Genomic DNA, 16,245 nt, shown 5'->3' with positions numbered 1-16,245 from the left:
TCTAGAGAAGGAGTTTCTCTCGAAAGAAGTGAGTGGGAGGAAAGTAGAACTTGATGAGGTAACTGTACCTACTCCCTTATTGGAAAGTAGTTCAACACAGAAACCGGTTCCTGTGACTCCTACACCAATTAGTGAGGAAGCTAATGATATCGATCATGAAACTTCAGATCAAGTTACTACTGAGCCTTGTAGGTCAACCAGAGTAAGATCCGCACCAGAGTGGTACGGTAATCCTATTCTGGAGGTCATGTTACTTGACCAAGGTGAACCTACGAACTATGAAGAAGCGATGGTGAGCCCTGATTCCGCAAAATGGCTTGAGGCCATAAAATCTGAGATGGGATCCATGTATGAGAACAAAGTGTGGACTTTGGTTGACTTGCCCGATGATCGGCAAGCCATTGAGAATAAATGGATCTTCAAGAAGAAGACTGACGCTGATGGTAATGTTACTGTCTATAAAGCTCGGCTTGTTGCAAAAGGTTTTTGACAAGTTCAAGGGATTGACTACGATGAGACTTTCTCACCCGTAGCGATGCTTAAGTCCGTCCGAATCATGTTAGCAATTGCTGCATTTTATGATTATGAGATTTGGCAAATGGATGTCAAAACTGCATTCCTGAATGGATTTCTGGAAGAAGAGTTGTATATGATGCAACCAGAAGGTTTTGTCGATCCAAAGGGCGCTAACAAAGTGTGCAAGCTCCAGCAATCCATTTATGGACTAGTGCAAGCTTCTCGGAGTTGGAATAAACGTTTTGATAGTGTGATCAAAGCATATGGTTTTATACAGACTTTTGGAGAAGCCTATATTTACAAGAAAGTGAGTGGGAGCTCTGTAGCATTTCTGATATTATATGTGGATGACATATTGCTGATTGGAAATGATAGAGAATTTCTGGATAGCACAAAAGGATACTTGAATAAAAGTTTTTCAATGAAAGACCTCGGTGAAGCTGCTTACATATTAGGCATCAAGATCTATAGAGCTAGATCAAGACGCTTGATAGGACTTTCACAAAGCACATACCTTGACAAAGTTTTGAAGAAGTTCAAAATGGATCAAGCAAAGAAAGGGTTCTTGCCTGTGTTACAAGGTGTGAAGTTGAGTCAGACTCAATGCCCGACCACTGCAGAAGATAGAGAGAAAATGAAAGATGTTCCCTATGCTTCAGCCATAGGCTCTATCATATATGCAATGTTGTGTACCAGATCTGATGTGTGTCTTGCTATTAGCCTAGCAGGGAGGTACCAAAGTAATCCAGGAGTGGATCACTAGACAGCGGTCAAGAACATCCTGAAATACCTCAAAAGGACTAAGGATATGTTTCTCGTTTATGGAGGTGACAAAGTGCTACTCGTAAATGGTTACGTCGATGGAAGCTTTGACACTGATCCAGACGATTCTAAATCGCAAACCGGATACGTGTTTACATTGAACGGTGCAGCTGTCAGTTGGTGCAGTTCTAAACAAAGCGTCGTGGCGGGATCTACGTGTGAAGCGGAGTACATAGCTGCTCCGGAAGCAGCAAATGAAGGAGTCCGGATGAAGGAGTTCATATCTGATCTAGGTGTCATACCTAGTGCATCGGGTCCAATGAAAATCTTTTGTGACAATACTGGTGCAATTGCCTTGGCAACGGAATCCAGATTTCACAAGAGAACCAAGCACATCAAGAGACGCTTCAATTCCATCCAGGACCAAGTCCAGGTGGGAGACATAGAGATTTGCAAGATACATAGGGATCTGAATGTTGCAGACCCGTCGACTAAGCCTCTTCCACGAGCAAAACATGATCAGCACCAAAACTCCATGGGTGTTAGAATCATTACTGTGTAATCTAGATTATTGACTCTAGTGCAAGTGGGAGACTGAAGGAAATATGCCCTAGAGGCAATAATAAATTTATTATTTATTTCCTCATATCATGATAAATGTTTGTTATTCATGCTAGGATTGTATTAAACGGAAACATAATACATGTGTGAATACATAGACAAACATAGTGTCACTAGTATGCCTCTACTTGACTAGCTCGTTAATCGAAGATGGTTAAGTTTCCTAGCCATGGACATGAGTTGTCATTTGATTAACGGGGTCACATTATTAGGAGAATAATGTGATTGACTTGACCCATTCCTTTAGCTTAGCAGTTGATCGTTTAGTATATTGCTATTGATTTCTTCATGACTTATACATGTTCCTATGACTATGTGATTATGCAACTCCCGTTTACCGGAGGAACACTTTGTGTGCTACCAAACGTCACAACGTAACTGGGTGATTATAAAGGTGCTCTACAGGTGTCTCCGAAGGTACTTGTTGGGTTGGCGTATTTCGAGATTAGGATTTGTCACTCCGATTGTCGGAGAGGTATCTCTGGGCCCTCTCGGTAATGCACATCACTATAAGCCTTGCAAGCATTGTGACTAATGAGTTAGTTGCGAGATGATGTATTACGGAATGAGTAAAGAGACTTGCTGATAACGAGATTGAACTAGGTATTGAGATACCGACAATCAAATCTCGGGCAAGTAATATACCGATGATAAAGGGAACAACGTATGTTGTTATGCGGTTTGACCGATAAAGATCTTCGTAGAATATGTAGGAGCCAATATGAGCATCCAGGTTCCGCTATTGTATGACCTGCGTGTCAACTAATAACGCCATGTAATTGCTTTACTTTATCTCTATGAGTTAGCAATAGTTGTAGAAGCAAAAGTTGGCGAGACAACCACGTGACGACACGATGATGGAGATCATGGTGTCATGCTGGTGATGATGGAGATCATGCCGGTGCTTTGGAGATGGAGATCAAAAGCACAAGATGATAATGGCCATATCATGTCACATATTTTGATTGCATGTGATGTTTCTCTTTTATGCATCTTATTTTGCTTAGGATGATGGTAGAATTATAAGATGAGCCCTTCACTAAATTTCAAGATAAAATGTATTCTCCCTAAGTATGAACCGTTGTGAAAGTTCGTCGTTTCGAAGCACCTCGTGATGATCAGGTATGATAGACTCTACGTTCGGATACAACGGGTGTAAGCTAATTTCACACATGCAGAATACTTGGGTTAAACTTGACGAGCTTAGCATGTACAGACATGGCCTCGGAACATGGAGGACCAAAAGGTCGAACATGAGTCATATAGTAGATATGATCAACATGGAGATGTTCACCATTGATGAACACCCCATCTCACGTGATGATCGGACATGGGTTGGTTGTTTTGGATCATGTAACACTTAGACAACTTGAGGGATGTTGATTTAAGTGGGAGTTCACCAGTAATTTTATTAAACTAAACCAATTATCTTGAACATGGTCTTAATGTCTTTGCAAATTATGTTGTAGATCAATGGCTTGCACTGTAGCTCCCCTGAATTTTAATGCGTTCCTAGAGAAAGAAAAGTTGAAAGATGATGGTAGAAACTATTCGGGCTGGGTCCGTAATCTAAGGATTATCCTCACTGCTGCACAGAAGGCTTATGTCCTCGAAGCACCGCTAGGTGTGCCACCCGCTCCCACAAATCTGGATGCTATGAATATCTGGTAGACTTGAAGTGATGACTACACGATAGTTCAGGGCATCATGCTTTACGGCTTAGAACTGGGGCTCCAAAGATGTTTTGAGCACCACGGAGCATATGAGATGTTCCAGGAGCTGAAATTGGTATTTCAGGATCATGCCCAAGTTGAGAGGCATGACACCTTCTACAAGTTATTTAGCTGCAAGATGGAGGAGACAACCCCGATAGTGAGCATGTACTCAGAATGTCTGGGTACTACAGCCACTTGAATTAGTTGGGAGTTAATCTTCCTGATGAAGTAGCGATTGACAGAGTTCTCCAGTCACTGCCACCAAGCTACAAGAGCTTCTTGATGAACTATAATATGCAAGGGATGGAGAAACGACCTTTGAGCTCTTCGTGATGCTTAAGGCCACAGAGGTAGAAATCAAGAAAGAGCGTCAAGTGTTGATGGTCAATAAGACCACCAGTTTCAAGAAGGGTAAGGGAAAGAAAGAGATCTTCAAGAAGGATGGCAAGGCAGTTGCCGCTCCCATGAAGAAACCCAAGGTTGGACCCATACCCGAGACTAAGTACTTCTATTGCAAGGGGAAGGGCCACTAGAAGCGGAACTATCCCAAGTACTTTGCAGATAATAAGGCTGTCAATGTCAATAAAGGTATATGTTATATACATGTTATTGATGTGTACCTTACTAGTACTCGAAGTAGCGCCTGGGTATTTGATACTGGTTCGGTTGCTAATATTTGTAACTCGAAACAGGAGCTGCGAAATAAACAAAAATTTAGCTAAGGATGAGGTGATGATGCGCGTTGGAAATAGCTCCAAGGTGGATGTGATCGCCGGTGGCACGCTCCCTCTATGTCTACTTTGGCATTAGTTTTAAACCTAAATAATTGTTACTTGGTGCCTACGTTAAGCATGAACATTATATCTGGATCTTTTTTATTGCGAGACGGTTATTCATTTAGGTCAGAGAATAATGGTTGTTCTATTTATATGAGTAACATCTTTCATGGTCATGCACCCATTGTGAATGGTTTATTCTTATTGAATCTCGATCGTAGTGATACACATATTCATAATATTGATCCCAAAAGATGCAAGGTTAATGATGATAGTACCACATACGTGTGGCACTACCGCTGAAGTCATATTGGTGTAAAGCGCATGAAGAAACTCCATGCTGATGGACTTTTGGGATCACTTGATTATGAATCATTTGAGACATGTGAACCATGCCTCATGGGCAAGATGACTAAGACCCCGTTTTCTGGAACAATGGAGCGGGCAAGTGACTTATTGGAAATACTACATACCGATGTATGCAGTGTGATGAGTGTTGAAGCACGCGGTGGATATCATTATTTTCTTACCTTCACAGTTGATTTGAGTAGATATGAGTATATTTACTTAATGAAACACAAGTCTGAAACATTTAAAAAGTTCAAGGAATCTCAGAATGAAGTGGAAAATCATCGTAACAAGAAAATAAAGTTTCTATGATCCGATCGCGGAGGAGAATATTTGAGTTACAAGTTTGTCTCACATTTACGACAATGTGGAATTGTTTCACAACTCACGCCACCTGGAACACCACAATGTAATGGTGTGTCCGAACGTTGTAACCGTACTTTATTGGATATGGTGCATTCTGTGATGTCCCTTACCGATTTGCCACTATCGGTTTGGGCTTATGCATTAAAGACAACCGCATTCACTTTAAATAGGGAGCCATCTAAATCCATTGAGACGACATCGTATGAATTATTGTTTGGCAAGAAAGCTAAGTTGTCATTTCTTAAAGTTTGGGGATGCGACGCTTATGTCAATAGGCTTCAACTTGATAAGCTTAATCCCAAAGCGGAGAAGTGTGTCTTCATAGGATACCCTAAAGAGACCATTGGGTATACCTTATATCACAGATCCGAGGGCAAGATCTTTGTTGCCAAGAATGGGTCCTTTCTACACAAGGAGTTTCTCTCGAAAGAAGTGAGTGGGAGGAAAGTAGAACTTGATGAGGTAATCATACCTCCTCTCGAATTGGAAGGTAGCACATCACAAAAAGTAGTTCCCACGAAGTCTACACTAACCAGGGAAGAAGCTAATGATGATGATCATGAAACTTCGGATCAAGTTACTATCGAACTTCGTAGGTCGACTAGGGTACGTTCCGCACCAGAGTGGTACGGTGATCCTGTCCTCAAAGTCATGTTGTTAAAACGGCGAACCTACGAACTATGAAGAAGCAATGATGAGCCCGAATTCCAAAAAATGGCTTGAGGCCATGAAATCCGAGATAGGATCCATGTATGAGAACCAAGTATGGACTTTGGTAGACTTACCCGATGAGCGTAAGGCCATTGAGAACAAATGGATCTTTAAGAAGAAGACATGTGGTGATGGTAATTTCATCGTCTATAAAGCTTGACATGTCACAAAGGGTTTCCGACAAATTCAAGGAGTTGACTATGATGAGACTTTCTCACCTGTAGTGATGCTGAAGTCTGTTAGCATTTCGTTTCAATTGTTTCATAGCATTTGAATTGAAATGATCTTGCTTAATAATCTAATTGTCAAATTCATATAAGCATTGACTAGGAGATTTATTGTAGGGAATGTCACCTTCATCAAATTTTATAAGAGAATTTACCTCTACCACCTGTGGTGGTGTGTCAGGACCATGGATTTCCTTAGTAGGTGGAACATCTTCAGCTTTAATACCCTTTTTCCTCCATACATTTCTTTGCTTCTTGCACATCTTCAGGACTGAGGAATAAAATACCCCTCTTCTTCAGAGTGGGTTTAGGTGGTGGTTCAGGAAGTGTCCAATCATTAGCATTCTTCAATATATTATTCAATAGTTCCTCAGCTTGTTCAATAGTGCGTTCCCAGAAAACACAACCAGCACAACTCTCTAGGTAGTCCCTAGAAGCATCGATTAGTCCATTATAGAAGATATCAAGTATTTCATTTTTCTTAAGAGGATGATCAGGCAAAACATTAAGTAATTGGAGAAGCCTCTCCCAAGGTTGTGAGAGACTCTCTTCTTAAATTTGCACAAAGTTAAATATTTCCTATAAGCCAGCTTGTTTCTTATGAGTAGGAAAATATTTTTCAGAGAAGTAATAAATCATATCCTGGGGACTACGCACACAACCAGGAGCAGGAGTATTGTACCATATCTTAGCATCACCCTGTAATGAGAAAGGAAATAACTTAAAAATATAGTAATAGCAAAAAAATTCCTCATGAGCAAATATGGTGGCTATATCATTTAATTTAGTAAGATGTGCCACAACAGTTTCAGTTTCATAGCCATGGAAAGGATCAGATTCAACCAAAGTAATTAACTCTGGGTTGACTTAGAATTCATAATCCTTATTAGTTATAAAGGTAGGTGAAGTAGCAAACTTAGGATCATATTTCATTCTCGCATTCAAAGATTTTTCTTTCAATTTGCATAGTAATTTCTTAAGATCATCTCTATCCTTACAAGCAAGAAAGTCCCTAGCTACCTCTCCATCCGTAACATAACCTTCAGGTATCTCAGGCAATTGATATCTAGGAGAGCTAGATCGAATAAGTGTTTCATAATTTTCAGTTTCAATCGCTTCATCAGTTTCAGTAATCTCATCAGTTTCAACATTCTCGATTTCTTTAGCTCTAGCAAGTTGTTCATCAAGAAATTCACCTAGTGGCACATTTTATATATCAAGCAAAGTACTAGCATCATCAATAACATCATTCATAGAAGAAGTAGCATCATCAATTACTTGCGACATATTAGGATTAATAGCAGGTGGTGGTGTTGCAAGCTTACTCAAAACAGAAGTTGAATCTAGTGCAAAGCTAGATAATAGTTCCTTACCTCCCCTCATCTTAGAGGGAACGATCTTGGTTCTATCATCCTTAAGATTATTCATAGTGATCAACAGATATAAATCCCAAGTGACTCAATAAATATAGCTATGCTCCCCGGCAACGGCGCCAAAAAAGGTCTTGATAACCCACAAGTATAGGGGATCGCAACCGTTTTCGAGGGCAGAGTATTGAACCCAAATTTATTGATTTCACACAAGGGGAGCCAAAGAATACTTGTAAGTATTAGTAGTTGAGTTGTCAATTCAACCACACATGGAGATTAAATATCTATAATAGCATGATCAGTAGCATAGTAGTATGATAGTTTGATAGGAGTAGAAATAATAATAGAAGTAACAATAACAATAGTAGCAGTAGTTTTATGGCAATTATGACAGTAGCAACAATAGTAGTAACTTAGCAAGAACAATATGTGGTAAACTCATAGGCATTGGATCGGTGATAACGTTGGATAATATTCATGTAACAGAAATAACCTAGGGCAACATAGAACTAGCTCCAATTCATCAATGTAATGTAGGCATGTATTCCGTATATAATCATACGTACTTATGGAAAAGAACTTGCATGCCATCTTTTGTCCTACCGTCCAGCAAGCCTACAAAGAAATTACTCACTCCCGGCGGTGAGCATCATGAAATTGGTGATGGAGGATGGTTGGTGATGACGAATACGGAAGATCCCCCTCTCCGGAGCACCGAACGGACTCCAGATCTAGTCTTCCGATGAAGAACGGGAGGTGATGGCGGTTTCGTATCGTAAAACATGATGAAACTTCCTCTCCTATTTTTTCTCGGAAAATAGGAATTTATAGTATCCATATTGGGGTCAGCGGAGCCACGAGGGCCCCACCACCCACCAGAGCGCGCCGGTGCAGGGGGTGGGGGGTAAAAGCTCCTTGGTGCCTTATGGGCACAGGGTGGCCCCCTCAATGGGTCTTGGCTCCAATAATTTTTATTTACTCCACAAAAAGTTTCCTAAAAGTTTCGTCCAATTCCAAAAACTTTTATTTCTGCACAAAAACAACACCATGGTAGTTTTGCTGAAAACAGCATCAGTCCGGGTTAGTTTCAGTCAAATCATGTAACTTAGAGTCCAAAACAAGAGGAAAAGTGTTTGGAAAAGTAGATACGATGGAGACGTATCAGTCTACCTTAGTAACTTTTATATTATCATGTTTTATTTCTTGAGGGATATGGTCATCAAGGGACTTATCATAACTAACAGTAAATTCATCCTCTATAAGACTTTAGAAATTTCAAGGCAATCTTCTTCAAAACCTTGTTGGTTCCCTTTTACAATCCAGGCATATTGGTGATTAGTACCATTGAATATATGTTGGATTAAAGTAGGTTTAGAACCTTCTTTTTAGCATTTTCCTCAAAAGCATGAGGATCTCGAGACATATATGTCCTCATAAAATATCTATCATATAAGATCTCATCTATCATAGCGCACTCATAACTCATGTCACAAAAGTCAAAGATTTCTCTATCTTCTCGCATTATAAAATCAAATTCATTCACGAGGATAATTGTAGCTATCTTTTTAGCCATAGGATTGATTATAACTGGTAACTCAAAGAATAATCTTTGCAAAGTGGGACGAGTACGCATGAATCTTATTTCAAGTTTAATAATCGGTGTAGAGATAGTGTGGGCATAACATAACTATTGGTTCTTTTAAGAATAGGAATATCATTAGACACCAATGTTCCCGCACAACTAATGAACTCTTGCATAATACTTTTCAGTATAATATTCCCATTTCCCGTCACAAAAGTTTTAGTATCCAAATTTTTGGGAGTTTCATTCTCATGTGTTTTGCTATCCTCACTCCCACCTTTAGCAATAACAAATTCAGTGATGATAGGAACTAAGCAAGAAAACAACCAAACGAAATGTCTTTGTGTTTTCTGATTTTTAGAGAAGTGGAGGGAGATGAAAAAGAGAGGCAAATAAAAAGTAGAGAAAGTAGATGATAGTTTGAGTGTAGGTACTTGTAGGTATTTGATGATGTCTCCCCGGCAACGACGTCAGAAATTCTTTCTGCTACTTGTGAGCTTCATTGGAATCATTCCCAAAGAGGAAGTGTGAAGCAATATAGTAGCTGATAAGTATTTACCTAAGTGAGAACCAAGGTTATTGAACCAATAGGAGAACCACGCAAATACTAGTGAACAACATGTGCACACAGAAAAGCAAATACTTGCACCCAACTCGGGCAAAAGGGTCGTCAATCCCATTGAGCTCGTTACTTGCAAGGATTAAATCTAATAGTGGTAGATAGATAAAAGAAAAGTAAATAAATTGCAGCAAGGTATTTTTGGTTTTAGTAATGTGATTAAAGTAGACCGGGGGCATAGTTTTCACTAGAGGATTCTCTCTTGAAACAATAGCATACGATGGGTAGACACATTACAATTGGGCAATTGATAGAAAAGCGCATAGTTATGATGTTATTCATGGCAATGATCATGTATATAAGAATCACATCAGTGACAAGTATAGACCGACTCCTGCCTGCATCTACTACTATTACTCCACCAATCGACCGACTCATGCCTGCATCTATGGTATTAAGTTCATAACAAACAGAGTAACGGTTTAAGCGAGATGACATGATGTAGATATAGAATAAAACCGAGCAATATGATTACACCCCGTCGTTTTATCCTTAATGGCAACTGTACAAATACGTGCCTCGCCACCCCTTCTGTCACTGGATGAGTACACCGCAAGATTGAACCCATTAAAAGCAACTTTCCACTAAAGATAAATCAATCTAGCTGGCCAAACCAAACGAATAGATTGGAGAGAAATACAAAGCTATAACAATCGTGCATAGTAAAGTTTAGAAAAGACTCAATTACTTTCAATGAATAATCTGATCATAAACCCACAATTCATCGGATTCCAACAAACACACCGCAAAAGAAGATTACATCGGATAGAACTCCATGGAGATCATGGAGAACATTGTATTAAAGATCAAAGAGAGAGACTAAGCCATCTAGCTACTAGCTACGGGCCCGTAGGTCTGTGGTGAACTACTCACACATCATCGGAAGGGCGGCAAGGTTGATGTGGAAGTCCTCCGTGATCGATTCCCCCTCTGGTAGAGTACCGGAAAAGGCCTCCAGATGGGATCGTGGAAGAAAAGAAGCTTGCAGCAGGGTAAAAGTTGTTTCGGGTGGCTCTCTGGGGTTTCCCAATATTTGAGAATTTATAGAAGTGGAATTAGGTCAGACGGAGCCAGTAGAGCCCACAAGGTTACAGGGCGCGCCTACCCCCTGGGCACGCCCTGTTGCCTTGCCGTCTTCACGCTTCTCGTATGGTCTCGTCCCGAAGCTTCTAGGATCTCTTTTGTCCAGAAAAGATCGTCAAAAAGTTTCGTAGCGTTTGGACTCCATTTGGTACAGATTTCCTGGAGAACCAAAAACAAGCAGAAAACAACAACTTGCACTAGGCATTGAGTTAATAGGTTAGTCCCATAAATTGATATAAAATGGTATAAGAAATATCCAAGATTGATAATATAATAGCATGAAACAATAAAAAAAATAGATACGTTGGAGACGTATAAACGACGTCCACCGCCGCGAGGGCTGCCGCCACCTCCCTCGCCTGCTGCCTCGCACGGCAGGTGCGTTGGACGACGCCCATGGTGCATCCATGGCCTCGACACGCCAATGGAGGGGTTGCGCGTCCGCCACCGTGTTCAGACGCCAGACATACCGCCCCGCCTTCGGTGAGGTAGCGATGGCACACCTAGCGCCGGATCCATGCACCATTTGGGCGGACGGAATGGATTCCCGACGGAAGGAGTCCGAGCTCTGCCTCGCACAGGCCTCCTCCCGGGAGCGGCAGAGCACAAGCCGGACGACCAAATCCTCCTCGGGGCCGCGTGGTCAACGGATCTAGAGGTGCAGGACTCGGATCCGCTTCCCGACATGCCAGGGACGGCCGGAGATCGCCATACGGGAGCTTGGGTGGCGGAGGAGAGTGGAGGGGAGTGGAGTGAAGTGATTAGGGTTTGGTCGGCGAGTGGACGGAGAGGAATATATGTGGGGTCGGGTGGGCCAGCGTGGAACGGGTCCGACGTGCCGGACGCGCCCGAGGGCCCTCATATCCGTCCCAGAATTGGGCTAGATATGTGAGGTGCCGGTCAGTCTGGGCGTTTGAGACCCGTTTGAAGCGTCTGTCTAAATCGAATTTTTGTGATCGGACCATCCACACACGCGTTTGAGACGGATTTGAGGTGCCTCTTAGGAGTTAAGTTTTAGGTGGGGTCGTTTGCGCAGATAAAGGACAGGAGAAGGGCAAGAGATGCCCTCATTGCCTCTCTCCTTCTCCGGCCTCCACGACCTTTTTAGCCTGAAGGCACGCACAACCCTTCCTGCTGCACAGACACATACTCCGGCGGTCCGGCCTCTTTCTTTCTCACCCATCAGTCAGGCCGCGCGTCACCACCTTTCTCATCTGCGCTCGGAATAGCCGGTCATGATGAGCAGCAGGCTAAGCGGCGGCACGATGGCACCGGTTAGCGACATGACCGACTTCGGTTACGCTCCCATGCAGTCCTACCCCAACTTTGAGCCGGCCGGCATGGTCATGCCCGGGGACCGGCAGCCGCCCTTCCAGCACCACCACCTCTACGACAGCCTCGACTTCAACGCCGCTGCATTCTCGTTCCAAGACCCGGTCGCGCTCTTCTCCAGCGGCTCGGCGTTCAGTAACCAGCTCCAGCAGCCGTTCCTCCAGACGCAGGTCAGCATGCCGACGATGGCGTCGTCGTCGCTGCTGCAGGCGCCGATGATGACCCTTCCGGGTATGCTGACGTCTTCCTCGGCGTCGCCGGTGGACGCATACACCTTCGGTGGCGGCGGCAGTGCTGGGTTCCTGAAGCGAGAGGAGGGTGGCCCCTTCTCGGACGTCGGCGGTGGGGGGAGGATCGGGCTGAACCTCGGCCGCAGGACATACTTTTCCCCGGCGGACGTGCTGGCCGTGGACCGCCTGCTGATGCGCTCCCGCTTCGGCGGAGCCGGCGCAATGGGCATGCTGGGGCTGGGGCTCGGCGCCGCCGCCCACCAGCACCAGACCCCGCGGTGCCAGGCTGAGGGCTGCAAGGCCGACCTGTCCGCCGCCAAGCACTACCACCGCCGCCACAAGGTCTGCGAGTACCACGCCAAGGCCGCCACAGTCGCCGCCTCTGGCAAGCAGCAGCGCTTCTGCCAACAATGCAGCCGGTACGTACGTTTATCCTTTGGCATGGGTGGATCATTGATGCATGCGAAGAATCAGCATTAGAAAGGCTGCGAGCTTTCGATCTAGTGGCACAGACGCTAGCAGCTATATGCACTGATCATATCATGTCAATATGTCATATATCAGAAATGACTCGCATCAGATCAGATCTTGTTCCTCTGAGCGTATCGGCATCTGCATCCCATTGTCCAATGTACCACTAGCACGCACATCTTGGCGTTGCAATGGTGTTCGATCAGATACCTAAACCTACTCTGTACAGACTGCAGATACATGACGTGTAGGAGTATTACATACATTGGTACACATATATATACCCCAAGATCCGGTTCTGTGAATAATTGTTTCCTGTTTGGGTACGTTTGTTGGGCTAGGTTTCATGTGCTCGCTGAGTTTGACGAGGCCAAGAGGAGCTGCCGGAAGCGGCTCACGGAGCACAACCGGCGCCGCCGAAAGCCCGCCGGCGCGCAGGGCAAGGACTCGCCGCCGCCTTCCAAGAAGGCAGACGCTAGCATCACCAGCTCATACACCGGCGATCACAGGAGTAAGACCAGTCCTTTGATACAAGTTAGACATAAACACTGGATATATCCTGATTATTGACTTTTTTAAAGCATGATCAGTTCAAGAAGTTGGCCCAGTAATTAAGCTAGCTAGCATAAAACCTCCCGAAACTTTGTCATGGTTTAGCGAGTATTTTAATGATGTATACCAATTTAAGAACAACAACAAAAACTGTTTGCGTAATTCTCAACTGTCCGCAATTTTCATAAATCTAGTTATCTTGAAATGGTACATCACTAGGCTAGCCCAATAATGTAGCATCTTAAGTGTATAACTGAAGCAACATATATACAACTGCAGTTTTGGCGGTGCACTTGGCTGCAGCACACACCGGTAATTCTATGTGCCAGCAAGCACGTTGTTACAACGTTCGGTTGGATAGAAAGTAGTAGTAGTACACAACATGGCATACCTAGATGCTACTTCTACATTTTGGTTGGTCGATCTGACGTAGTACGTAACTACTAGGAGTACCGCTCAGCTCAATTAACATGATGTGCATACGTATGGCGTCAAAACGTCTTATACATACGTAGGTGTACTATCGTACTATACACTAGACGGTAGGTGCAACTCCTGCTACATACATGTGGCAGTCACATCTTGCCGTCTTGTCTGACGCCGTGACGTGTATATGATCAGCCAACAAGTCGACGACGGGGGCGGCCTTCTCACCGAGCGCCAGTGGCTTCAGCTGCCTTCAGCAGCAGCAGCAGCAGCAGCAGCATGAGATCGACAACGGCGGCCAGTCGAGCAACGCCACGCCGACGAACCTGTCCCTGGCGGCGCCACCGCCACCACCGCCGCCTCAAGACGACGCTGGCTTCGGCGCCGGCCTTGACACCATGCTGCTGATCCAGCAGCAAGGGCCCGATGAGCAGGAGGATGAGCAGCAGCAGCAGCAGCATTTCATGATGACCTCGCTCGTGCAGTCGCATCGCCAGCAGCAGCAGCAGGGCGACAGGGGCAACATCTTGTCGTGCTCGACGACGTCGCCATCGGATCAGCGTCGCCACCAGAACGACGGCGACAGCTGCTGCAACGGCAACAGCATGCAGCATTTCTTTGAGGTGGAGTTCATGTAGTTCGATGCATGCATCCATTGCATGAATGAACCTGACCTGGCCTAGCCTAGAGGTGGTTTGACTGCATTATCGTGAGGTGTGTGTGCATGAGGTGAAAGAGAAAACAAGCTGGTTGCATGAACTAGGCTGGGCATATGGAGTATAGCTAGTAGGGTACGTAGGCGTGCAGCCTTTTTCTTTCCCGATTTAATTTCCTGACCTTTTTCTGCTTGCTGTGTTTTTAATTGTACTTTTCTTATACAATGGGCAATAGTGTATGTACTACTGCTTGCTTTTCTTTTTGGTATAATGTAATTATGTTAGTATGCATGCTAACACTATATGTTAGCCTCCTCTTCTTGATAAGCCATGTTTTGTTTCTTTACTAGTATGCATGTTATTGCAAACTTGTTGAGGATTCTAATGGTTATAATATATGTTATTACAAAGCCATACTGACAGCTATATGTTGTTGCAAAGTGTATACTCCCTTCGGTTGGGTTTATAAGTCTGACATGAGTTTTTAGGTCTTCATTTTGACTAGAAAACATGTATAGTATCTTACAAAAAAAATATTTGGATTCGTCGTCAAATGAAGTGTCTAACCATATAATTTTTGTGGCATATTATACATGGTTCATTAGTCAAATCAAAGACCCAAAAACCTGTACCCGACTAATAAACCCAACCAGAGGAGTTATCCGTTACAAAGAAGTCAAAAACATATAAAACATTAGTACAAAAGATTACATAAAATACTTGTCATTGTAAGTACTATTGTTATAAGTTATAACATTGTTACACACAAAAATTATTGTTATACTAACATCCAAATCAGCAAAAGAAAGCCCATGCAATCATCTTCACACTTCCCCATGAAGCAAGGACCTCGTGGTGTTTCAAGTATAGATCCTGCCATTGATATAGAGGGTGCTTGGATCCAAGGGACTTATTTTAGTCTGACTAAAAATAGTCTTTTTAAGAGGCTAAAGTTCCAAGCACCCCTGACTAAAGAGGAGCTAAAACTAGTCTTGACACTAAAAAATTTTAGTCAGAGGTACCCCTACTATAATATGGATTAGTCCTCTCTCCTCATTTGACTCCCCTCCTTTAACACATGCGAATTCTGGATTGGAGGGTTTGGAGGATAATAAATGCTCATCTAAGTACGCGTGCGTGATTTTAGTCCCTTTAGTATTTGGATCCAAGCATGGGTGAGGCTAATAAGTTTTAGTCCCACTACTTTTAGTCATGAGACTAAAACGTATCCAAGCATCCTCATAGTACTGTACATTCTTTAACAAAATGTCTAGTTTCCCGCAAAAAAAAGAAAAAACCATGCAGTGTGAAATTGAGCAGAACATTCAAAGCATATTTATAGACATTTACTCACTGGTAATTCCCACTCCAAGTCAGTACATTTACCTAGCAACAATATGTCTGCAGTTAACAGCAGTGAATCTGAACGGAAATTAAAAGAAGATCTATGCGTGATCTTTGCCTGGTAATTAGCGATTCTGCGTATTAAAATGTGGGGGACCGCCGCGCATTTACTGCCTGTATGCCGTAGGAATTTTTTATGCATGAATTTCGACGGGAATTAAAGATGAAGTACGTTCATGGGGGCCATGCATTCGGCTGGGATCCCACCATAGCGCGCTTTCTGCGTTGATGTAAGAGATGACTTTTGATTCCGGAACAAAAGGACAGATGATTTTGGTCAGTGAAATATCCGACCCTACCCTTGTTAAAAAAGATGCTCGGCAGAGATCAGCTGGTAAAAAAAATTCCCGATGCACAGCTCAGATGAATTTTTTTTTTTGCAAAAAGAATGAGCTCAGATGAATTTTAACAAGTGAATTACAAAGGTGAGCAACTAATTCAGAACATTGTCCTCTAGAGCTGGCCGCCATGTATTGTT

General features: G+C 43.3%; 1 protein-coding gene across 1 annotated transcript; it reads left to right on the top strand.

Moving 5' to 3' along the window:
• Window positions 1-11,783: 11,783 nt before the first annotated feature.
• LOC123141341 (squamosa promoter-binding-like protein 5) lies at window positions 11,784-14,771 on the top strand. The gene is made up of 3 exons (XM_044560516.1): window positions 11,784-12,677; window positions 13,071-13,240; window positions 13,903-14,771. Exons 1-3 carry the CDS (start codon window positions 11,932-11,934, stop codon window positions 14,343-14,345), a joined length of 1,359 nt encoding a protein of 452 aa, XP_044416451.1. The 5' UTR covers window positions 11,784-11,931; the 3' UTR covers window positions 14,346-14,771.
• The last annotated feature ends 1,474 nt before the right edge of the window (window positions 14,772-16,245 follow it).

Source organism: Triticum aestivum, chromosome 6D (genome assembly GCF_018294505.1).
Source record: "Triticum aestivum cultivar Chinese Spring chromosome 6D, IWGSC CS RefSeq v2.1, whole genome shotgun sequence".
Lineage (NCBI taxonomy): Eukaryota > Viridiplantae > Streptophyta > Magnoliopsida > Poales > Poaceae > Triticum > Triticum aestivum.
This window is presented reverse-complemented; position numbering and strand designations above follow the sequence as displayed.